Here is a 27,341-nt window from a genome sequence, read left to right as displayed (position 1 = left end):
ATTGTAGGAGGAAGTGTAAGAGGGGGGGATTTCGGTTGAGACTACAAGCACTCGTTCCTCATCTTTCCCAGGGGGCGGGACCCGCTCACGCTACAGACCTATTACAGATCAGTGGGTGGGACTTTACTCTCTGAAACTGAAAGCAATATCCTCCATCTTGTTTGAAGCTAAGCTAACAGGCGCTGTGGAGACAGATGTAAAGTTATGACAATAGCGGAGGAGAGTGCTCAATATGATATAGACTAGAGGAAGAGGATTTCGGAAGTCTGATGCTTGAATCAGGTGTTTGTGGCTACCTTTACAAGCCGCATTATAGCGAAGAGCAGCCGAGGCAGAAGACCTGCCTGCCGCGGACGAGGAGCCCGGACTGGCTCGGGTTAGGGCGGACTGGTGGCGCCGGTGATCTCACTACGAACCGCTATGAACACAGAGATAGAGTCCGTCTGTGGCAAAGATTTCAACGATGACAATTTCTATGAGTAATGCACTAATGAGTTCGCCAACTAACTAGACATTTTGTGTGAATGTGAAATTAATTTCAAACTCTGGTGGTAGCTAGACTTGTAGACGGAAGAGTGATTTCTCTTATAGGTAGTGATGGCCAGATCGAGGCCTCGTGAAGCAATGAAACAGTTGAACCAAATGTGCCATATTGTTTCGAGGCTTCGAATCAATCCGACACCCGTCTCAACGGTGACACCTAGTGGTCACTTGCAGGTGTTGATCTGAAACAACCTTGACGAGCCATTAAAAAAATGTGTTGTTTTTTTATTATTATAATTTTCTAATATGTGAAGATTGTAACCTATAGGCTCCTCACTGTGCATAATGTTATTTTGGTCTTGCAAAATGAATATTAATAAAAGAAATCAAGCCACAATGTCTCACTTTTTTAGAGATTTTTATTCAAAAATATTAATTTCTCTGCTGTGGAAGGACTTAGACTACTTCTTTTTTTACAGATAATTTCTCCAGCCTTTGAAAAAATCCTCTCACAAGGGACACTTGTTACTGGCATGCAAAGATATATATATATATATATATATATATATATATATATATATATATATATATATATATATATATATATATATATATATATATTGTTTTGGTGATTTTCCTTTTATTGTGACAGGACAGTTAGAGAGATGACAAAAAAACGAGGCCACGAGCTGGGACTCGAACTCGGGACGCCCGAGTGCAAAGACGCTACATGTCGGCGCACTGACCACGAGGCCATTGACGCCGACGGCGGAGATATTTTTTTTAGCTAGGACATTCAAATGAGGAAAGATTACTGCTATCTCTTTCCAGTTTCATTTAAATTCCAGTAAAATTTAAATGCAAGCCTAAATAGCCTATAACTAATCAAATCGCACTATGTCACTATATCACCAAAAATCCGCTATCTCAAAATCAAACTCCTCTCACAAAAACCCACGAGGTCAAGATGCGTTGATTTCACTTTTATACAGATGTGCGACTGTGTGGTCTGTTCCCGACCGTGTCAATCAAACGCTGATTCGGCGGACCACACCTGATGAAACACTTAGTGAAACACTTCGAGGCTTCGTTTGGCCATAGTCACGTGACATAGGTGTTTTGAATCACGCTTCGGATCAGTGTTTCGAAACATCTGCGCTTCGGGATCTCGCAAAGCTTCGGAACGACTGTTTCGCGTCAGCCATCCTTACTTATAGGCAGATATGCGCTTTCTGGATTAGTGGGAGTGGCTTGCGGAGCTGTGCAATGTGGTGCATTGTGGGAGTTGTTGTCTTTCATACAAATGCGTCCTGAAGTTATTTTTTGTCTTTTCTCTGTCACAAAGGCACCAAATTCAAAATTTCTTTTACATTTCGACTACATATATGACCCACTTTAAATAAAAAACAATGTTCAAATGTCCCCTTTAAAGCTATGGTCTACGATTTCAAAGATTGTTCATTATTACTAACCTCGTTTAGATGCTGGTTATGGTTCTACAGTACAATCCTAACAATATGAAGAGAAAAAAGAATGAAAAAAATCCATTCACTCTATTGGGTGTACACCCGCAGAGAAGTTGACCAATGTAAGCTGTCCGGCCGGACAGCTTACATTGGTCAACTGCTCTCATCCAATCCCCCGCTCTGCTTGAAACTCCACGTGGCGCTCGCGTCTCCACCCCAACGCACCCCACCCCGCCCCCCTCCTGCAACATGAAATTTCGCGTGCAAGCAGCTGACAGTCTATGGTAGCTAGCAGAGTAGCATCAGCTCAGCAATGGAGAAAAAAACAAACCGAAAGCAGCAAGCGGCCCCTGCTTGCCCCCACAGTCACGGCTAACTTTTTGTTGAGCAGGTAAGCATTTATTTATACTTTTATGGTTTGAGGTGTTACATAAATAGCTTTTTATCAGTCTGACAACATGCTCATGCTGCCGGTCGGCATTGGAATGTTAACGTTAGCCGTTTAGCATCGCCTATCACGGGTCAAAGTAATTATATTTCTTGAAGTGCTTGAATATATTTTAGTAGGCCTAGTGGGTTCTGTTCGAGCCGATCGGAATTTGAACAAGATGCGCTGTGTGCTGCTATAACAATTACAATACTTAGCAATACTAACTAATAATGCAATTAATGTGCCTTAGGTAGCACTTTTGAACAGGGTAAACGAGGCTCAGGAGGGGAAACGTATGCCAAACGTATCCTCCTAAGACGGCAGCTGTAATACAGTATTATTTATTTTATTTATTTATTATTGTTTGTGTTTCGGGTGGTGGGGGGTTTAGAACATTGCATGTGTTGCTAATTTTGCGTGAGCGTGAACTCAAACGTGTACCTCTGAGCTATTTTGACATCGCACATGGTAAATCTCTGTTCCGATGTTTACTACCGTTGATCACAGCTTGACAGACTGAGTGACGTTGTTTAGGTCGTTTCCCGGTGGGAGGGATCAGGTAGCACAGAGGGGAGGGGTGTGTGTGTGGAGGGGTGGGATGAGTTTTTTAAAAATTCCCAACCATCTCAGGCTTTCTCGACCGATTTTCAACATCGTAGACTACAGCTTTAACATGGGGGAGATACAGATTTGACTCACTTCTGCAGCCAGCCTCAAGCGGCCAGTCGATGAATTTCAGTTTAACTCACTTCCGTGTTGGTTTCAAGAGAGAGACGGGGAGGTTGCCGCTTGGTTGGACCACGGCTTCATTATGAAATTCTTGTCGGCGATATAAAGTGAAAATTGACAATATTGTGTCCAAAAAGTAACTCACAATGTTAACTTTATTTTTAATTTAACTGATGTATAAAATAAATAGCACATTTGCAATTGTGCACAGGAAAACGGCACTCTTGCTCATGTGATATTCTAATATAACAACATAATATGATATAAATATAAGACAAAAACTCATTTGGGGACATCTGCACTGACACATCACGCAGCGAAAGCAAGCATGAGAGACAAACGCGATGTCAGCTCGCACTCGCAGTGCCTCGTACATAGTTAAAACAATGATTACAATATCATCATAGTTCATAGACAACATCACACACTCCTAACCACATAAAGAATGAACTTACAATCGAACTGACATTTACTCGTTTTCTTCTCTCCTCTCGCGTGCAGGAGACAGACGCAGGCTGATATACTGCCGTAAGTGACGCGAATTGTCACGTGAACAAGCAAATCCACCAAGATAGATTTAAAAATAATAATACGGCCTACGCTAATTAGATTTACATTTACATTTATTCATTTAGCTGACGCTTTTTATCCAAAGCAACTTACAATTGCTATATATGTCAGAGGTCGCACGCCTCTGGAGCAACTAGGGGTTAAGTGTCTTGCTCAGGGACACATTGGTGTCTCACAGTGGATTCGAACCCGGGTCTCTCACACCAAAGGCATGTGTCTTATCCATTGCGCCACACCACCCATTAGATAGTTTTAATTTCGAAAGCATTTAGATAAGTATAAGTCAAAGTGTCATCTAAAATTTACCTAATAAAGATAAATAAAAATAAAATAATTTACCTTTACATCTAAAAAAGACCTTTCATAAGTATAAATAAGACATTTAAAAAAAAAAAAAAGTAAGACCTTTTAAGACTTTTTAAGGATCCGCGGAGACCCTGCATCAGCAAGACTTCCGTTTTCCCGTGCACAATTGCAAATGTGATTATTGTTATATTTATATAACAGTTAAATTAACAATAAATTAACATTGTGAGTTACATTTTATAAACAGTATTGTCAATATTGTTTGTTTTCCCTTTATTTCGCTGACGAGAATTTCAAAATGAAGCCATAGCAGAGTCTCAATGCAACAGACAGCGATGAGTTTTTGACTGGAATCCGCGTTTTGAACGAATCAATTTATTGATTCAATGAACAATCACTTGCTTCCCGAATGAATCAGCCGTTTGAACGAATCGGTTGAATGAATGACTCCCTCGACTCACTTATTAAAACAGTGACTTGCCGCCACCTACTGGCAGCTTTAGTTTCACATTTAGAGTACTTTTTAATTAGAATGTTAAAATTAGAAATCAGTTCATATTTAACAATCTCATAGCTTTATTTATGCAATTGTAAATGCAGTGTAAATATATTAATGCCAGATCTGATGCCGCCACTGTGTCACCTCTGCAATGCAAAGATGGATTTTGATTTAATGATTTAATTTGACTGGTAACAGTGGTATTGTGTAATTATTCTAATAGAATTTAATTTGAATGTTAGAATTTGACATAAAAGGTGATGCATACATCTACAAATGTCAATAATAGGTGAAAATGTCCCTGGAAATCAATTTAAGATGGCAAATATTACCCCTTAATAAAAAATGTTAATTTCTGTCACTACTGTGAACTGACCACTGCATAGAATATGAAAAATATGAATATCTTCGTCAGTCAGCTGTCAACAACAGGCCTAAACCAGCCATGGCACCAAGCACAGAAACACAATCAGTAAAATGTTATCTAATTATTAACAAGAAAACTTTGAAAATATCGATCGAGACATATTTTGTCAATATTGCACACACCTAATGCATGGTATTAATTTTGATTTCTTCGGGTCTTAAAAAGCCTTAAATTTGACTTTAAAAAATGTGCAGAAACCCTGTCACAGGTTTATGTGTGTGTTTTTTTTGTTTTTTTTTTTGAGGTAAAATGTATTGGCTATATCAGCGGTCCCCAACCTTTTTTGCGCCACGGACCGGTTTAATATCAGACAATATTTTCACGGACCGGCCTTTAAGGTGCGGCGGATAAATACAACAAAATCTAAAAAAATATATATAAAAAATAATTAAATATAATAATAAACGTGAATCCAATGTGTAGGCTTACTTGCAATTTTATTAGCAGGGTACTCGTAATATCGCGCCTAAAGACAACTGAGAAAGCCTGAACACAAACAAAAAGCCCCCCAAAAGAAAAAAATCTCCATGTTTACGGTGCTGATGCGATGCTGATGCTGCCAATAAAGCACCTAAAAGCTGTCACAAAGAACCGATTTTAAGAACCAAAATTAATGATTATGAATATGTAAAATATAGCAGGAGACATTTTAATTGTTTAATAATAAACAAGTGTTTTCTGTGCAAAGATGAAGTTGACAATGCTGACTCGATCTTCGCAGTATGCCTAGTGAACGCGCCAGAGAGAAATGCACATTTCATACGAATTACATAAGCAGAGAACAGTCAGTTTTCTTTTGTTTTGAATTGTTCTGTTTAAAATTAGACATTTCAAGCTTTCTGTCTCAGGTCTGTGAGGCAAGTAGGCTACCTTATACGCTAAATTTCGGTTAATTTATGAGATCAGCTCCAGTTCACGCGCCCGCGCCTCCGTGTCCTGATTAAATATTTTCTATTATATTTACTTCTTATTAAATCCAGCCAATTGGGTGATGAAACATTGATTAAAATTAAGATACAATTAATACAAAACGAAATACAATTTAAAGACAGGCTTTTTGCTTTCTGTCTGAGGTCTCTGTGAAAGTTTTAAAGCAGTCTTTTTGTGCCGCTTTCAGAGCGCTCACGTCCGTAAGGGTGAACTGTCCCATCCGAACAATTATTATTTTTTTTTTTTTTTTTTTTTTTTTTTTGTGAAATAGGCTACATTTCTAAATTAATGCGACTTATAGTCCAGTGCGACTTAGGCTATATTATGTTTTTTCTTCTTCATGACGCATTTTTTTACTGATGCGACATATACTCCGGAGCGATTTATAGTCCGGAAAATACGTTAAGTTATATATTCTTTCTGTGAGGCCCGGTACCAAATGTCCCACGGACCGGTACCAGTCCGCGGCCCGGGGGTTGGGGACCTCTGGGCTAAATGATATTTAACTTATTTGAGAAATTACACAAAAGCTCTCGACAAAGGCGTGATCTGCGAGCAGCTGACCGACGACGACTCTGAATTGTGAGCACGAACGACGTAAAAACGCAGACGAAAGCGGAAAGAAGAACTAAAAACACTGCTCTAAGTTGGTGCAGTCAGTGAAATGGGCTCTTTAAATGTCCGCGCTGATGTGACCGCGCATGTTACGTGACAATACCAACCGTAATACCAGTACGTCCGGACTCCATTCATACTACCCGTATTCATACTATATAGAGCGTACTTTTTTAACGGTCATGAAGTACGTTCTAATTTAAATGTAGTACCTACTCCCATAGTACGCGATTTCAGACGCAGCTTTAGTCCATATATATATATATAATATGGAACACATGAAAAAGTGCCATAATCATGTGACATTCTGGGGATTTTTCAAAAGTGGGGTTGCAGCTTAATAGTTTAATTGACTGTTTAATTTTATTACTTTAAATTGTTCTGGCTCTGTGTGACTGAGGGAAAAAATGCTTAAAAGTAATATAATAAATAAATGAGCAATACTCACGTCAGTGTGTTGAGTTGACAGTGTTTATCCTGCAGTAGAGCAGCGATCTGATTCACTCGTGTGTCTCCTAGTTCATGTTCACTCAGATTCAGCTCTCTCTGGAGTAACGGGTTTATACCCACAACTCTATTCACATACTGACAGGCTTCCTCAGCAGCAGGACTCACAAACCTGCAGAAGAGGCAATTCAGGTATCAACTAAATGTCCACTGCATTACAAAAAATGATTGATACGATAAAAAACGTAATTGTTTTAAAGACAAGCTTAAGTTAGTTATTTAGATGTCAAATTTTTCTTTAAACATTTAAATACACAAATAAATATATATTTAAAAGAAACTAGAGCAACACTCAGTCAAACATAAGCATTAGAACAGAAAGGTCTCACAGAGCAGAAGGGCAAAAGCTCACTAGATCATGATTTTCAGTATGAATACAAAGTGTGAAATTAAGATCTTTCTGTCTTTAAAGCAGGAGGAGTGAGAAACGTCAGCACAGAGAAAACTGGCTTGTGAAACTGCATGTTTGAGAACATCTAGAGACTCATAGACCTGGTGCAGAGAGATGCAGTGAATCTGGGCTTGATGGAAAACTATTATTGTTAATTATCAAGGTATACTCCTGAATGTCACACACATATACTAACCCATAATATCTATTTGACCTGTAGCTCGTATCACAACTAAACTGTGTTGACGGTTATCATCATCATGACAGAACCTGCAGCATCTGATCTGATCTTGATCATTTTGATGCAACAAATTGTACAGCTTATTATATAACTAAAATAATACATTAGTTATGAATATTTAGCCTGCATATAGCTAATTTAGTTAATTATTTGATCTCGTCTCACCTCAGTGTCTTCAGTTGACAGTCTGGATCCTGCAGTAAATCACTGAGCTCCTTCACTCCTGATTGTCCAGGATCATTTCCTGTGAGATCCAGCTCTATCAGGTGTGAAGGGTTTGATCTCAGAGCTGAAGCCAGAGCTTTATAACCTTCTTCTGTCACACTGCAATTAGAGAGTCTAGAACAGAGAGGAAAACATTCAGCTGATTAATCTGTTAAACCTGAACAATATAAATCCTTAAACTGAATTTAATTTTATTCTTCATACAAATGTATTGAAAGTCAGTTGCAAAAACTGACAACTGAATATGGAGGCAAACAAAAGGCTCAGTGAACTTTAATATGTTAGACATCAACATCCCTTTCAAGAATGCAATTAACTAAAACTGTACAACTCTGAAAGTCTATGATCTGAAAATGGTCGGAAAATTAGAAAATTAAAGTTTGGGAATGGCCCAATAAAGTCCAGACTTCAATTCCATTAAAATGCTGTGGAAAGACTTGAAACACAGCTCATGTTGGAAAGCCTACAAATGTCACTGAGCTGAAGCAGCTTTGCAAGGATGAGTGAGACCAGGGGCGCAACTACCCAGTGTCAGAGGGGTATGAAGCAACAAATTTGGAGAACAATTTAACAATTCTTTGAGTGGTGGAGTTGAAACGGATTACATGCTTATTTCACAGATAAGAATAAAATTTTAATTTGATTCAATGGTTATTTAAAGTTTTACTTGGCTTTTTCAGCCACACTTCAGAGAACTTTAGAGCACTAATGTCTGTTAACATGAATATTTGAAAGCCTCCAAGCACAGACATCACACTTTAAATTAGGGCTGCACGATATTGGGAAAAAATTACATTGCGATATTTTTTTTCCCCAACGATATATATTGCGATATTGCGAGCCATCAATTCAGGCTATAAGACTGCTTTAAAGGAGCTGTATGTAAGAAATGTATTTCAATTAATCATAAAATGGCCCTGATATGTCAGTAGACATTAACCCTCTGAGGTCGACAAACGCGCCGGCGCGTTTTGCTGCATTTTCTCCACATTGTAGCACTATAAACTTAAATTACTCAGTCATTTATAGTCATACAGAAAAAAGAAATATAAAAAAAGAATCTGTGATATTTCTCCTTTTGTATGTGTCCACTTACAATCAAACCAAAACATTGTGCTTTTGTAAAATAAAGAAAATAAACAGGGTGTGCGTTCTGCCTCTCCGTCGCGGTGAACTTTTTTTTCTTGAGCACGTCTATAAACTGAAACAAAACTCAGCGAATACTTGTCACACATTTATGAGCCATACACCTTTATAAACATTTAAGTGTGTACTTTTAAATGATCGGATTCAAAACGAAAACAAATATTCTCTGTTTAAGTAATTTGTATAAAACCAACAAGATGTCCAGCTTCTCAAACGCTTCCTAATTATTTTTTAATTTACCACGCCCACTCGCGCAAAAGATATTCACATGCAAATCTCCACATGGAACGCGATCGCCCTCATTACCTCAACAACAAAACACTTCACTTCACTTTTCGTCGAGTTTGAAAGAGTGCCTGAGCTTACATTGGATTTACATCAGAAGAAGAAGAACGATATTTGAAGACAAGAAAGATAAGGTAAGAAATTCTTACATATTAGTTTGCTATTGTTGCATAAATTTCACATTGCAGTTGAACTGTTGCTATATATATGGTGAATATTATAATATTTAGACCCGTGTTTACTGTTAGCCTACTGTGTTTGTGGATATCTGCTCAAACGTAGATATGTATATGGTAGGCCTAACCATAATGTTTTATATTTGAGCGCGATCGCGTTTGAATGTATCATATTTTTGATCGTGATCGCGTTTGAATGTATCATATTTTTGATCGTGATCGCGTTTGAATGTATCATATTTTTGATCGCGATCGCGTTTGAATGTATCATATTTTGGAAAAGCAAAACGCTCCAAACAGCTTCATGGTTTTACTATTATCTCATTTCATATCATCATAACGAATGGAAACATTTGAAGTAACATGATAATCAATATATTTTTCTCTAGCTTAGTTGTTACTTAAATCTTTTTGAAAATTTATATAGGCTGCTGTATTGTTATTATTTTATGCAGCACTGCGCATAGCCTATACCTACAAGGCACAACAAACCTGGTGTTCATTATATAATATATTGTTGGAAACATTTGTGTGAGTGTGTGTGTGTATTCTGTGAATTTTAAAAAGCAATTTTAACAAGAAAAATCTAAAATGTATTCCCAAAATCGTGCAGGCCTTTCTCTTGATATCAGTATGTTCACTTTGTTTTTTTTTTGTTTTTTCAGGGCCCAGATGCCACTGAGTCCTGCTGACTTCAACATTCACAGTACATGTCTCTGCACATGAACATGGTACTTTTTTGTTGTGTATCTTTGGATTATGTTGTGTTGTAAATAAATCCAAACAATTTTAAAAGCCATTCTTTTTTAAATCTCCTCATTCTTTGTGCAAGGGTGGTCAGAATGATGGGCCCTGATAAGCTCCTAATAGGGCCATTAGGGAGGTTCTTTGTCTTTCTCAGGTGTGGAAAGCTTTCATATTAATGAGATGATCCGCCCCTTCGCATATTGCTTTATCACACAAAACACGTTGTAAAATTTTTAAATCAATATATTGTCTTCTCTGAATGAGCAGTCAGGGTGATTCTCACATAGTTTTAGAGCAAATATTCTAGGCTACGTCATATAATTTTCAAAAGTCTTGTGAAGAAATAATCAGTATGGGTTTCATGACCTTATTTCAGTGAGAATTTATTTTTGTATTTTCACAAACCACGCATAAATGTCATTATCTCAAAACTACAAACTTTTACATACATACTGCTGATATATTATTGTAGCACAGTTTGTGCTAAATACAGTGTAATTAGACTTTAGCCATGAAAATGTCACAAGTAACAGAAATAACCACAAATGTCAGAGCATGTCAGAACACCTCCAGGGCCCAGAAAACAGCTCAGACCCCAGAGGGTTAAGAAATCATGTTCATTTCAAATACTTATATCACTGACAACAGTAGTCCGGCCAGGATATTGTCATTTAAAAGTGATAGTTGCAGCCCTCAACTGATGTTGATGTTGTCATGTTGTGTTTTGGCCTGATGCCCCACCCTCCACCTATCTACCAATCACAAAGTCAGTTGTGTTTCAGCATCCGGGTTCCCAGCTCTGCTGTAGTTACCACAGCTGCAGCTACAAACGTGTCAGCCTACGTTCCTGCTGGATCCTGCAGCCTATCTGGCAACCTCAAGTCAGGGGGGAGGGGGAGGGGATACACTGCTCTACAGTAATTTGAAAGTGATTGCAGTACCAGTTTTGGCCACAATCTTACATACAGTTCCTTTAAAACTTTCACAGAGACCTCAAACAGAAAGCACAAAGCCTTTCTATAAAGCGAATTTTGTTTTGTATTAATTGTATCTTATTTTTAATCAGTGTTTCATTATTCAATTTCCTAGATTTAATAAATAAAAAGTAAATATAGCAGACAATAGATAATCACGACACGGAGGCGCCAGCGCCAGAACTGGAGCTTAAGCTATCATCCATGAACCGAAACTCAGCGTATAAGGTCGCCTACTTGCCTCACACACCTTAAAAAAAATGTGAAATATATCTATCATCTACAGAAATCTCTACTTTTAAACAGAACCATTCAAAACAACATAAAACTATGTAATCCATATGAAACGTGCATTTCTCTCCGACGCGTTCACTACTGCGAAGATTGCGAGTCAATATCGTCAACTTCATCTTTGCAGCCGACACAGAAAACACTTGTTTATTGATAAACAATTAAAATGTCTCATTGCAATATTTTACATACTCATAATAATTACTTTTGCTGGTTCTTTGTGACAGCTTTTAGGTGCTGTTTACATGAACGCGTCTGTTGTATTACAAATTTATTAAATGTTTTAATTTAGATTCCAATATAGACTGAGAAAGTTTAGCAGCGGTTATGATGATTATATCAAGAGATTCCTGCCAGTCCTGTTCTCTAAATGAGTCAATTCCTGAGACTCTCACCCTCACCCTTTGTCCTTATGCATTTCCTGACCAGTAAGCTCAATGTACAGCTGTGCTTTTGTCTCTGTGATCATGTGAAGGTGTGGGTGATACTGTAAGGCTGATTGGATCATTTGAATGATAGTGTTATGCTGATTGGGTCTGTCTCTCTTGAGCAAGATAGATAACCTGCCAAACTGGTTTTAACTTGATAGAATCAAATCATCCCTATGCTTTGTCTTGATTTTGTCTCCACCTCCAAAAGCCCTCCCCCTTGGAAGGTATATAACTTACAATGTATAATCTTTGAGTTAGATCATGTTGGACGAACCGCAACCGCGCTCAATAAAGAATAACTTTGTTTGAACGTGATCCCAACGTCTCCTGGTCTCTGCTTCGATGAAAGAAAACTTTCCAACACGTCACTGCATCAGCACCGAAAACATAGAGAGAGAGTTTCTTTTTTTACCAGTTCTGTCTAACAAAGTATTAGATATGACTGACAGAGAGTGTAAACTAATGAAGACGGAGAATGTGAGTGAGCGCTGTGTGATCAGGTGCTGGTGTTCTCAGCACCGCCCGTCAAAATAAAAGTCCAGAGCACCGTCAAAATAAAAGTCCCGCTTCCAACACATCGGCCAATCCGAAAAACGTATCGGCCGATGCCAATATTTTAAAAGTGCCAAATATCGGCCGACCACTAATGACGATGATGACTAAACAGGTGACACAACTGAACTGATTATGATGGTAACCATAGAAAGGCAAATAGGAACCAAGCAAAACTGTACAACAAATTGTACAGCTTATTATATAACTAAAATAATACATTAGTTATGAATATTTAGCCTGCATATAGCTAACTTAGTTAATTATTTGATCCCGTCTCACCTCAGTGTCTTCAGTTGACAGTCTGGATCCTGCAGTAAATCACTGAGCTCCTTCACTCCTGATTGTCCAGGATCATTTCCTGTGAGATCCAGCTCTATCAGGTGTGAAGGGTTTGATCTCAGAGCTGAAGCCAGAGCTTTATAACCTTCTTCTGTCACACTGCAGTTAGAGAGTCTAGAACAGAGAGGAAAACAATCAGCTGATTAATAAGTTAAACCTGAACAATATAAATCCTTAAACTGAATTTAATTTTATTCTTCATACAAATGTATTGAAAGTCAGTTGCAAAAACTGACAATTGAATATGGAGGCAAACAAAAGGCTCAGTGAACTTTAATATGTTAGACATCAACATCCCTTTCAAGATTGCAATTAACTAAAACTGTACAACTCTGAAAGTCTATGATCTGAAAATGGTCGGAAAATTAGAAAATTAAAGTTTGGGAATGGCCCAATAAAGTCCAGACTTCAATTCCATTAAAATGCTGTGGAAGGACTTGAAACACAGCTCATGTTGGAAAGCCTACAAATGTCACTGAGTTGAAGCAGCTTTGCAAGGATGAGTGAGACCAGGGGCGCAACTACCCAGTGTCAGAGGGGTATGACGCAACAAATTTGGAGAACAATTTAACAATTCTTTGAGTGGTGGAGTTGAAACGGGTTACATGCTTATTTCACAGATAAGAATAACATTTTAATTTGATTCAATGGTTATTTAAAGTTTTACTTGATAGAATCAAATCATCCCTATGCTTTGTCTTGATTTTGTCTCCACCCCCAAAAGCCCTCCCCCTTGGAAGGTATATAACTTACAATGTATAATCTTTGAGTTAGATCATGTTGGACGAACCGCAACCGCGCTCAATAAAGAATAACTTTGTTTGAATGTGATCCCAACGTCTCCTGGTCTCTGCTTCGATGAAAGAAAACTTTCCAACACGTCACTGCATCAGCACCGAAAACATAGAGAGAGAGTTTCTTTTTTTACCAGTTCTGTCTAACAAAGTATTAGATATGACTGACAGAGAGTGTAAACTAATGAAGACGGAGAATGTGAGTGAGTGCTGTGTGATCAGGTGCTGGTGTTCTCAGCACCGCCCGTCAAAATAAAAGTCCAGAGCACCGTCAAAATAAAAGTCCCGCTTCCAACACATCGGCCAATCAGTATCGGCCGATGCCAATATTTTAAAAGTGCCAAATATCGGCCGACCACTAATGACGATGATGACTAAACAGGTGACACAACTGAACTGATTATGATGGTAACCATAGAAAGGCAAATAGGAACCAAGCAAAACTGTACAACAAATTGTACAGCTTATTATATAACTAAAATAATACATTAGTTATGAAAATTTAGCCTGCATATAGCTAATTTAGTTAATTATTTGATCCCGTCTCACCTCAGTGTCTTCAGTTGACAGTCTGGATCCTGCAGTAAATCACTGAGCTCCTTCACTCCTGATTGTCCAGGATCATTTCCTGTGAGATCCAGCTCTATCAGGTGTGAAGGGTTTGATCTCAGAGCTGAAGCCAGAGCTTTATAACCTTCTTCTGTCACACTGCAGTTAGAGAGTCTAGAACAGAGAGGAAAACATTCAGCTGATTAATAAGTTAAACCTGAACAATATAAATCCTTAAACTGAATTTAATTTTATTCTTCATACAAATGTATTGAAAGTCAGTTGCAAAAACTGACAATTGAATATGGAGGCAAACAAAAGGCTCAGTGAACTTTAATATGTTAGACATCAACATCCCTTTCAAGATTGCAATTAACTAAAACTGTACAACTCTGAAAGTCTATGATCTGAAAATGGTCGGAAAATTAGAAAATTAAAGTTTGGGAATGGCCCAATAAAGTCCAGACTTCAATTCCATTAAAATGCTGTGGAAGGACTTGAAACACAGCTCATGTTGGAAAGCCTACAAATGTCACTGAGTTGAAGCAGCTTTGCAAGGATGAGTGAGACCAGGGGCGCAACTACCCAGTGTCAGAGGGGTATGACGCAACAAATTTGGAGAACAATTTAACAATTCTTTGAGTGGTGGAGTTGAAACGGGTTACATGCTTATTTCACAGATAAGAATAACATTTTAATTTGATTCAATGGTTATTTAAAGTTTTACTTGGCTTTTTCAGCCACACTTAAGAGAACTTTAGAGTGCTAATGTCTGTTAACATGAACATTTGAAAGCTTCCAAGCACAAACATCACACTTTAAATTAGGGCTGCACGATATTGGGAAAAAATTACATTGCAATATTTTTTCCCCAACGATATATATTGCGATATTGCGAGCCATCAATACAGGCTATAAGACTGCTTTAAAACTTCCACAGAGACCTCAAACAGAAAGCACAAAGCCTTTCTTTAAAGCGAATTTCGTTTAATTGTATCTTAATTTGAATCAGTGTTTCATTATCCAATTTCCTAGATTTAATAAATAAAAAGTAAATATAGCAGACAATAGATAATCAGGACACTGAGGCGCCAGCGCCTGAACTGGAGCTTAAGCTATCATCCATGAACCGAAACTCAGCGTATAAGGTAGCCTACTCGCCTCACACACCTTAAAAAAAAAAAAAAGGAAAATATCTGTCACAGAAATCTCTACTTTTAAACAGAACCATTCAAAACAACATAAAACTATGTAATCCATATGAAGTGTGCATTTCTCTCCGGCGCGTTCACTACTGCGAAGATCACGAGTCAATATCGTCAACTTCATCTTTGCAGCCGACACAGAAAACACTTGTTTATTAATAAACAATTAAAATGTCTCATTGCAATTTTTTACATACTCATAATAATTACTTTTGCTGGTTCTTTGTGACAGCTTTTAGGTTCCGTTTACATGAACTGCATCAGCACCGAAAACATAGAGAGAGAGAGGGAGAGAGAGAGAGGTAGAGAGAGAGAGAGAGAGAGAGAGAGAGAGAGAGAGAGAGAGAGAGAGAGAGAGAGAATAAGATTTTTTTTTTTACTTATTTTGAGGAATTATAGCCTAATGAACAAACAAACATCTGTTAAGATGTGAATGTTGGCTGTGAGCGGTGAGCAGTGGCACAGCAAATCAATCACTGTGCAGGCACGCGGAACGTTCATGTCACCCCAGCAACAAGACATACGACAAACTCATGTTTACTGTGTGCTACCCTGGTGCTACCGTTCTCAATACACCATGGGTGCTACTACCCTTCACATCGCATGTTCCAGCGATGTGACTATCGCTCATGTACACATCGCAATGTTGATGTTAAAACAGAATATCGTTCAGCCCTACTTTAAATCCTACCTGTTACCTTTCACCATCCACTTATTTAGCTGCTTTTGGTATCCCTTGACATGCCATCTCACTTTCCCTCTTTCTTTTTCTATCTTTAGCCCTGACAGTTTTTTTGCTTTATCCATCTTTTTCAACGACAATTCACTACTCGTACCTGCTCGCTCAGTGCTCACGGCGCCCCTCGCAATATTACGCTCGCGATATCTTCAATGTCAAAATTCTATGATGGAATCTTATGAGAGCGCCTAATCTAGCCTGTTAGTCCTCTAAAATGTTATATAACATTGAGGAAATGCAGAAATGATTTAGAAATGCACAGCAGCAGCTACATATAGAAAATACCAAAAAAAGAATTGTAATTATTTATTTATTTTACCATCGCATGGTGCTGCGCCCCAATGCGCCGCATATAGCACATAACCACTTTTTAAGCCACTGAGTGAGACAAACGGACCAAAATACCTTAATAGTGGTGTAAAACACTCATAAACTACAGGAAGTGTTTGGTCAAGACTAGCTGCAAAGCTGAAAGCAGAATCAAAGGTACACAGCTCCCTCAAAAGCACTAAAATACATTAATCCTGTTTTATACAATCTTAAGATAAGTGATATCTACTAGATCTCACCCTCCTTTCTGTGGCAGATTTACCAGCTCTAACAGAATCATGTGAATTCTGACTCAACACTAGGTATGCAAACAACGATTAAATCACTAAATTATAAATTACTATATACAAAAACAGCACAATTTAAGTCTTAACTTATAAGAAGTAGAATATACATATATGGAAAATACATTATCCATTAAATATTATAATCCCCTGCAATTATTTGCATTACAGTGCAGCACCAAATGAATGCAGCACAAAATGAATGCTTAATGTCACTTCAGTATTACTCACTGAAAAAAACACAACAGTAAAATGGCACAATGACAACCTCGCTTATATTGAACATCAAACTTTTATCAACAAAACAAATAGGACAGATGGCATAATATACCCCCATTGTAACACTGATAAATGAAGGTCTTAGTGTTTTCCCCTAAATTTAAAACAAATGCTTAGTTTGTGGTTCATTAGTATTAATGAAAATACATCAATAATAAAATAGTACAATGATAAATTCACTTATATTAAACATTGGACTTTTATTAACAAAATTGATAAGAAGGATGATATGCTATACCCACGTTGTAACAAATAAATAAAAGATCTTTGGATTGCTTAGTTTGTGGCTCATTATTATTTTGAATGAAAAACACAACTACTATAGAACAAAGACAAACTTACTTATATTAAACAAAGAAATGCAACTTTTATTTATAACTTTTAAACTCCGGCATCGTCCTGTCAGTCATTGCACCTTACTTTAGTCATGTGACTCCTGTGGCTCAACTTACCTCAGTATCTCCAATTTACAATTTATATTCTTCAGTCCAGTGCAGAGCAGCTTCACTCCTGAATCCTGCAGATTATTATTGTTCATGTTCAGCTCTTTCAGATTGGTATCTGATCCAAGAACTGCAGCCAGAGCTGAACAGCTTTTTTCTGTTAAGTTACAATCATTTAACCTACAATAAATCACAACACAGAATTAGATGGCACACATACAATACATTTTCTATAAACAAATATTAAATACATTTTCCATTTTTTTTTTTTTTTTACATAAACAGCATACAATGCATTCAAACAGCATTCATCTACAAAAATACTATTTCCAGTACATTAGCATTTTTTATTCAGTGACAAATTTCCTAGATAAAATTAAGCATGTTTGAAAAAAATATTTGCGTTAAGATTTATAGCTATAGGATTTCTTCTCTATTTCTGTCACCTGATGGAGTTTGGGTTCTTGCCATTGTTGCCTCTGGCTTGCTTAGTTGGGGACACTTAAAATTCAACAATATTATTGACTTGACTTATTTGCACTGACACTATTAAATGAGACAGTTCACAGTTTTATGGCAAGTTAAAGGCCTTTCACTATAATTCTAAAAATGCCTTCATTCACATGTACATGTCTTTTTGTTATAAAATCTTTAATGATTTAAGTAAAGCTAAGATTACTTAAACCTAAGATAGGGGTGTGCGATATGACGATTTTTGATCGTGGACGATTAAAATGTCTCCACGATATGCTTTTGAAGAAATATCGTAGAATCGTGCATTATATCTGTTCTGGCGCCTCTGTCCCAACATACTGAACAACGCGACGTATATTCACATAAAATGTTAAAGCAGCGGAACGGGACACTGCAGTTCACAAAAGTTCACAATTTGCATGTGTTTAAATGCCTTGTCGGTTAAACATTTAATTCACATGCTGATGTGCTGTTCTAACGTGTGCGTTTCTCAGCACGTACATGTGAAGCTCACATGCACTAAAAGCCTGTCTACCAGCGCCTGGATACTGGACTAAGTTATCTTTCGAGTCTTATTGTGCTTACACACAAGGTTTACATAAACAAAGTCTGTTATGTCTAAAGTGAAAGCAAACTTGAGAAAATTGAGAGAAAATCTGCTTGTCAAATGCGTGTATATTAGACGCGTTGTGCGCAACTCTTAAAGAGACAGTAGTAATAGTAAACACGTTGCCGCTTGTCCTTAAAGGGATAGTTCACCCAAAAATAAAAATGATCTCATCATTTACGCACTCTAATGTTTTTCCAAACCTGTATTAATTTCCTTCTAATATTTTCTAATATTTTTCTAATATTAATATTTTGACTTTGACTTCCATAGGAGAAAAATATACTATGGAAGTCACTGGGGTACATCAACTGCTGGGTTACCCACATTCTTCCAAATAACTTTTATTTTCAACAGAAGCAAGAAAGATATTCGAGTTTAAAACAACTTGATAGAGTAAATTATCATAATTTGAATTTTTAGGAGAACTATCCCTTTAATGTTAACAACACAATGCAAAGAGAAAATCACTCACTGCCCTTGACTGATAACTTTAATAGTAGATTTAATAAGTATCAATGTATAATTTATACAGTGTAGTCTGTTTTGTTTTATTTTCATATTTGTTCATTTAATTACTTTCTTCAATGCTACTGTTAAATACACCCACTGTAGCTGAAATTATAAAGCACTGTTTAGCCTATTTAATTTGTATATTAAGTTGTGTATGTGTAATGTTTTCTTTGATCTTAATATTTAATAACAAAAAAAATAATGACAAATATTTTTATCTTCTCCCCTGTCTGCCATTTTTTTTTATATATATATATTTTGTTACCTAAGGCTCTGTTTTTAAAATAGTGACATTAGATTGGCTATAATGCTAAGTCACAAAATAGTAAAACCAACATAAAAAGAATCATGATAAAATCGTGAATCGTGATTTTCCTGAAAAAAATCGTGATATGATATTTTTGCCATATCGCCCACACCTAACCTAAGAACCTAAGAAATTGTATTTGTATTATTTCAAGATTAAGTTTAACCAATGACTGATGCCGATATCTTAGAGAGCAGGGTGATCAATGGGTGATATATCATTAATTTAAAGATAGTAAAAAAGCATCCATAACAGTTACTGAAATTACATTTATAGTTTTTTTTACTTAATATTTACTAAATAAATAAATAAAAAAACATTGAAAAAAAAAACATTTTGAACTTTTTTTGTAGAAAAAACAACTTTAAATGTGTACATCACATATTATACAACAGGCTTTTGATAAATGTTTATTTGTAAATCTCTCAATCTACATATTACATTACATTATTATTACATTAAACTACAGAATTACTGATAAAAATAAGCATTTAAAATGTCTAATTACTAGGAGATACAGAGGGACTGTCACGGTGTGGTGCAGGCAGAAGAAGACGAAGGAGAATCTAAAGTTCCAATGCAAACATTTACTCACAATATAAATAATACAGGTACATAGAAGACGGGCATAAGGTTCACACACACTAAATACGACGGAGATCGGACAAGGACTGACTGAACAGAATGGAACTTAAATACAGACACACATTACACTGATTAACAGAACACAGGTGAGATAGATGACGATTAGTGGTCGACCGATATTGTTTTTTTGATGGCCTATGCTGATATCTTAGAGAGCAGGATGGCCGATGGCCGATGCAAAGCCGATATTATTATTATATACTTTATATTTATTTTAATCAATATTTTATAAATTTTAAATAAATTAGAAAACAAATCTTTAAAATAAACATGCTTAGATGGCAACTTCTTGAATCTGCAATCCTATTACAGTATTTTTCACAAATAAAGTAATTGTTTAAAAATATATGAATATGTGAATAAAAAGGAAGCAAACACTGTAACAGGGCACTCAGTAATCTGGTAATATCGTGCGCACTGGTAATCATATTTTTGCAAATAAAGACAAGGTAACGCTAATATTACATACAGCACACAGTGAAAACTATATGAATATGACACAGTGGCCAACTGGATATAGCACAGCATATTTTAAAATGAAGGATTTAAAGTTTTTCGATCGCGTCTCCTGTGAAGCTGATCTTCTGTTCGCATTCACTCACTTCACTCGACCGTCACTCGCAGTCACACGTTTATCAGGCTACAAATGCACACCTCACAAGATATCACAGCTGGATTCCATTAAATCTGCAAGGTTTGTGATATTAAATGTTTATTAGATATTCAGAGATTTGTTTAAATGATGTAGATGCGCATTTGCTGAATGTTGACGAGTAAATGAGAAAGCATTTTAGCCTGATTGTTTGCCTTTTCTGTTACAAATAATATAAAAGCAACACTTTACTTTTTCGCATACCATTTACTTTCTTTGTTTACCAGTTCTGTCTAACAAAGTATTAGATATGACTGACAGAGATTGTAAACTAATGAAGACGGAGAATGTGAGTGAGCGCTGTGTGATCAGGCGCTGGTGTTCTCAGCACCGCCCGTCAAAATAAAAGTCTGGAGCGCCGTCAAAATAAAAGTCCCGCTTCCAACACATCGGCCAATCAGAAAAACGTATCGGCCGATGCCGATATTTTAAAAGTGCCAAATATCGGCCTATATATCGGCCTTGGCGATATATCGGTCGACCACTAATGGCGATGATGACTAAACAGGAAAATTCAGACTATTATTTCATATGTCAGGCTTTACAGGGATAAGTTCATGTTCATGATGAGGAATCATTATAGAGTAATGTAGATAAAAACATTTTTCAGATGAGAGCAAAACAAAATATATGAAAAGACTTACAGAGCTCTTCTGGAGGTTTTGATGACTGCCGATAATCTAATGAGACACTCGTCTGATTTCTTGAATTTCTGAAGCTCAAACTCCTCCAGCTCTTCCTCTGATGTCAACAACACAAAGGCTAAAGCAGACCACTGGGCAGGTGAAAGGTCACCAGATGAGAGACTTCCTTTGCTAAGGTGGGTCTGAATCTCCTTCACCAGAGTTTGGTCGTTCAGTTCATTCAGACAGTAGAACAGATTGATGGATCTCTCTGCAGGAAGATCATCTTCTAATTTCTGCTTGATGTACTGAACTATTTCCTTGTTGCTCTGGTCATTGCCGTCTTGCTGTGTCAACAGACCTCGTAAGAGTCGTCGATTGGACTGGAGCGACAGACCGAGGAGGAAGCGAAGGAAAAGGTCCAGGTGTCCATTGTCACTCTCGAGCGCCTTGTCCACTGCAGTCTTGAGAAAATCAATCATGGTTTCATTTCTGTTTTTCTGTTCTGTAGACTCATGATCAAACACACTTGTTTTGTTGATGTCTAGAAACAGATGTGCATAAAGGGCTGCAATAAACTCTTGAATGCTCAAGTGAACAAAGCAGTACATGGTACCAAGAACGATCCCTGTTTCCTCCTTAAAGATCTGGGTACACATGCCTGAGTACACTGATGCCTTATAGACGTCAATACCACAGGCTTCCAGGTCTGTGTCATAGAAGATCAGGTTGTTTCTTTCCAGCTGATGAAATGCCAGTTTCCCCAGTGAAAGGATGGCGTCTTTATCCCAGGAAACATCTGGTGCGTATTCTCCATCATACTTTCGGCGGCTCTGCTGGATCTGGAAGCGGAGAAAGTGTGTGTACATTTGTGTCAGAGTCTTGGGAGTGTCTTCAGTGTTTGATTCCTGCAGTGTTTTAGAGATCTCATCAGCCTGAGTGTTTTTCACATCATTATTTATTTTCTCCTCCAGAATGTTCTGGAGAACCGTGGCTGAAATCCAGCAGAAGACTGGGATGTGGCACATGATAAAGAGACTCTTTGATTGTTTAATGTGATCTATGATTGTGTTGGCCTGATTCTCATTGGTGAATCTTTTTTTGAAGTACTCTTGCTTGTGTGCGTCACTGAATCCTCGTATCTCTGTCAGCCGGTCGATACAGTCAGGAGGAATCTTACTGGCAGCTGCTGGTCTGGTGGTGATCCAGATGAGAGCAGAAGGAAGCAGATTTCCCTTCATCAGGTTCGTTAGGAGAACATCCAGAGAGGCTGGTGACGATACATCACTCCACGTCTCATTACAATCAAACTTCAGAGGAAGGCGACATTCGTCCAGTCCATCAAGGATGAACAGCACTTTGAACTGATTCCTTCTTGTAAGGTTCAGTCCTTTTGTCTCTGGGAAAAATTGAGTTATAAGGTCCATCAAACTCAGTTTTTCTTTCTCCTTTAAGTTCATCTCTCTGAATGGAAGAGGAAATATGAAGCTGATATCTTGATTTTCTTTTCCTTCAGCCCAGTCCAGAACAAACTTTTGCACAGAGACTGATTTCCCGATGCCAGCGACTCCTTTTGTCAGTACAGTTCGGATCTCCTCGTCTTGTTCAGGAGCTTCAAACAAATTTGTGCATTCAACCTGTATCTCTTGTGCTTCATGATGCCTGGAAGCAACTTCAATCTGTCTCACCTCATGTTCAGTATTGACCTGTTCACTGCCACCCTGAGTGATATAGAGATCTGTGTAGATGTTATTCAGAAGTGTGGAGTCACCTTGCTTCGCAATTCCTTCAAACACACGTTGATACTTCTTCTTTAGGCCACATTTCAGCTGAGGAATGAAGAGCAGCTCATCTAAACACAGGAACAGAAAATAGACAGTTTTAGTCTTCATTTTCTCTCCTACATTTATAAGAGACAATCAGACAGATGATCATGAGTCTCTAACCTTCTAGAATATCAGCAGCTTCATCTTGCTTCATCTCTCTCAGGTAATGTAGTGTGAGATCAAGAGCTGATTCTTTGATACTGGATCTGTTCTCAATAAAGTCCTTCACAAAGTGTTGTGTGTTCTCCTTTTGTAATATTTTCTTAAACTTCTCCAGCTCATTCTTCAGAAACGTGATTATTTTGCTCTCAAGATCCTACAAACAAAAGTAAGGAAAAAAGACACAATTTAAACCAAATTGTACATCTACATTTGGTCAACACAATTTATTCAATAACTATAATATCTATAAAAAAAAATCCAGTTAAAAGACTAACATGTTAACCAGCTGATATTTTTAATAGATAGAAAAATAAAAAATATATAAGTGCTTCAGAGGAAAAAATGGATCTGGAGGAATTAAATAAAATGTCTTTGTTCAATAACATATTTGTTTGTTAGAAATATTAAACATTTATAAAAATGTGTTTTCCTACTTGGAAGATTCCTAGAAGATTGTCTCTGAAATTCTCGTGGTTCCTGTGAGTCTGAACATCTGAGTCTAATGTCTCATATTGAAGCCTGTAATCAAATAAATCAAATAAATACTGATTTTCCAGGCAAAATTTCACAGAAAGAGAAAAAGCATTAGCTGTGAATACTCTGATAAATATTTATCAGATCAAATATTTATCAGAGTATTCAATGATAAATATCATGATAAATGATTCAATGATAAATAATGATAAATATTGGATCTAAAAATGTTTCATGATTGGTATTCGCTGATACAACTTTTAAACACAGACAACGTGTGACAAAAAATTAGAAACTTATGAAATACCTTTTATTAGATGATGGTGTTTTCTCACTGAAGTTTGGTCCATCACCTTTAGACTGATCACTCTTCAGAGACACAGAGCTGGACACATGTGAGCCTGATCTTACACTGATGACACAAAGAACAGAGAGAAAACACTTTACTACAGGAGATACTACAGTCTCATTTGAAATGGTTTAATGTTGCAAATAGTAATTAAATGCAGTATAGCTGTGCATTTGTCCATTTATGACTACAGTCGGATGGATAAACATATATACATGTTTAGTTTCATGATCTATTTTCCATAGTGTATTTGTGTCTCCTTGTGGCTGCCTGTGTAATTGTGTTACTGGAATGAGTTTCATAAGGTTCTCAGGAACTGAGTTTTATTGTGACTTATTGTTTAATTCAGTCAAGTTCAATCACATACACAACTGTAGACAAATAATACAACAATATAATGCAATGTAAACACACAAAATACCTTTTATTAGGTGATGGTGTTTTCTCACTGAAGTTTGGTGGTTCTCCATCTTTAGACTGATCACTCTTCAGAGACACAGAGCTGGACACATGTGAGCCTGATCTTACACTGATGACACAAAGAACAGAGAGAGAGAGAAAACACTTTAGTAAAGGAGGATCAACTGTGTGTGAAACACATCTGTGTCTTTATCTAATCCTCCACAGAAATACACACACTCACACAATTTACTGTTTTATAGTTAACTACTATTTTATTTTACTGGCTCACATTAGTTTAACAATTTCTTTAATATATATGAGAGAGATTTAATATGTTAAAAAATACTTCACTCTAATTTATGACAACATTTCAAGTTTTTGTTTATTGACAGAAATAGAGAGCAGAAATGTCTGTGTGACACAGTTGTGTTAGCATACTTGAATTAAATTAAGTGTATAGTTGTTTCCTAATGTCTGTCAATAATTGTATGATCTAAAAACTGAAGTCATTTATTTGGATTAATTCAGCGTCTAGAAGGTTATTAACAAATTATTAACTGTGATATTTTCTATAGAGCAAACATGCCTTTATGGACAATGTCAGAGTTAATTTAAGAAGTTAAAAATAGAAATTGTGCAAAGCATGTGCAAATATGCTTAAAGTTGTGTTATTGACAGGGAGACACAAAGTCCAGTAGAGTTTAAACTGATGAAAACAGACGGAGTCTTACCTGTGTTTCTCTGAGAGCCTCATCTGAGAGAGAGAGTCCTTTCCTCTTTCCTCTGACATACTGCAGCTAAACTGACACTGAAAACTGATCAGCACTGCTTTCTGGAAACACTCAATCCTTCAGCATCACCTGGAAATGACACCATTTTACACAGATGAAGAACATCTTATTTAAGACAATAATGAAGAATGCAGAGTTATCATCAACAACAGCAACAGCAAAAACTATCTATAAAATAAAGTGGGTTACAGACAAATATATTGCCATGTAAAATAACCGAATGGTCTTAATCATTTCTGATTGTTTAATGAGTTTAACTGACTCTAAATATGAATTCATTGGGGAACAGATTACATTGATTTCATTACTTTCAAATGATCCTAAAATAACTGATTGAGTAAAAGCAGAATTATAATAGACATACTGTATAACTACTAACCATAATTGCTATATTTGAACTGAGATATTCAGTTTAATAACAGCAGATTGTTGGTCATTGACGTCAGGCTTCATCTGTCTGTCTACTGTAAATGTCTGCTTCAAAAATACTTTCGATTTCACACCACAAAAACAACAGCCTAAAACTGAAGAGGAAATGGGGGAAAACTTTCAGAAACATATTCGTTTTCAATAAACCTTTCTCAATAAAACTTCATGTTTTAACTTCAAAAGATTGTAATTTCTGGCAGATTCTTCGTCTGTTCGGAGTAGCAGAAGAACAGCCTTCTGTAACTTCACATTTAAATCACGCTTTATATACAAAGTTCCTAATAATTACAAATTACTTTAATGGAGAATGTATAATAATAATTATATGAATTTATAAGTATTTTAAACTCAGTAACGCTTGTTGTCAGTCCGCGCGCGTCGTTCTCAGAATCTCTTGCTGGTCTCGATGGATTGTGGATTAAACACATAAATGGCCGCGAGTGTTATTAGATTTGTAGGCATTGTGCTAAATCTGGAGAAATGTTTTCTGGATCATAGATCAGATCAAATCCAGTGAGTAACAGGTTTGGGTATCAGGGCTGTAGGAATGGATGGATGTTTGCTTCATGTGACAGGCTTGGTGAGTGAAATTAATAGTTGTATAATCTTTTTTGTATATGTATACTTTTCTTAAAATGCTCCGTCTAAAAGCGACCAAAACGACATTTAACTCCAGCTCACCATCGGTTCGCCAAACTGCTCCGTCTCAAACACGTTCGTACACATAGGTCACAATTTGCGTGCAGGTTCGCACATGTTCCCGTCAAGTTTGTCTTTATAAATCACATCTTATGCGTCGGAAGTGTCGTCCGCCTCTCTCAGGGCCTGTTCTGTGCGACGCAGCGGTGATAAACGAGGATCAGATGCTTTTACTTTCGTTTCTTCTTCTTCTTCTTCTTCTTCTTGAATTTTATTGGCGGTTGACAAACAACAAAATGGTGTATTTCCGCCACCAACTGGTATGGAGTGTGGATCAAGACGACTTCTTTTTTTTTTTTTTTTTTATTCTCTCCCACAAATTAGATTCCTCAAGAAACTGAAGAATAAAAATATAACACTCATTTCTCGAGTTATTTTGAAGAATATACTTTGGTATAAATTGCATTTTTATTTTTTTTAAATTATGAATTAACAACCTTCTTTCATTCTCATATTTCTGACAATGCATTAAAACATGTTCTACTGTTTCCTCTTGCCCACAATAATAACATCTTCCCGTATCATGTTTACCCATTTTAAAAAGTGTACTATTTAATCTTGTGTGTCCAAATCTCATCCTTGATATTACTATTTCTTCTCTCCTGTTTTTCCCTGCAATTCTCATCTCTCCCACTTTCCTTTGAATTCTATAGAACCACCGACCTTTTTTCTCCTTATCCCACTGTTTTTGCCACCTTTCCTTTAGTCTCTTCTTGATAATACTCTTAACTTCATTCTTACTTAAATTAACAATTAAATTAATGTCATTGTTTTTAACTGCTTCTTTTGCTTCTTTATCTGCAATTTCATTTCCTTGGACACCAACATGTGCAGGCACCCACAAAAATACTACTGTAATCCCCATCATTTGAATTCTGTACATTGTTTGCATAATCTCTATTAAAATATCTGGTCTACTTTCTGAATGACTGTATTGTAAACTAGCCAATGATGAACATGAGTCTGAACAAATAACTGATTTCACAGGTCTTATTTCTTCTA

At 36.8% G+C, this 27,341-nt stretch overlaps 2 protein-coding genes across 2 annotated transcripts in view; both read right to left on the bottom strand.

The window, feature by feature from the left end:
- LOC307159631 (uncharacterized protein) overlaps window positions 1–27,341 on the bottom strand; it is a 732,752-nt gene that overhangs the window by 193,868 nt on the left and 511,543 nt on the right. The window lies entirely within an intron of this gene.
- On the bottom strand, window positions 6,102–26,537 carry LOC307159654 (protein NLRC3-like). The gene is made up of 12 exons (XM_079873133.1): window positions 26,322–26,537; window positions 25,152–25,280; window positions 24,440–24,547; window positions 23,977–24,081; window positions 23,630–23,714; window positions 23,154–23,349; window positions 21,229–23,059; window positions 17,396–17,566; window positions 14,107–14,280; window positions 12,704–12,877; window positions 7,760–7,933; window positions 6,102–7,074 (listed from the first exon to the last, which is right to left on the bottom strand). The coding sequence occupies exons 2-12, from the start codon at window positions 25,208–25,210 to the stop codon at window positions 6,900–6,902; spliced, it is 3,252 nt and encodes a 1,083-aa protein (XP_079729259.1). The 5' UTR covers window positions 25,211–25,280; window positions 26,322–26,537; the 3' UTR covers window positions 6,102–6,899.

Source organism: Squalius cephalus (genome assembly GCF_949319135.1).
Source record: "Squalius cephalus genome assembly, chromosome: 1".
NCBI classification, from domain to species: domain Eukaryota; kingdom Metazoa; phylum Chordata; class Actinopteri; order Cypriniformes; family Leuciscidae; genus Squalius; species Squalius cephalus.
The sequence above is the reverse complement of the archived record's forward strand: the minus strand, read 5'-3'. Positions and strand labels throughout refer to the sequence as shown.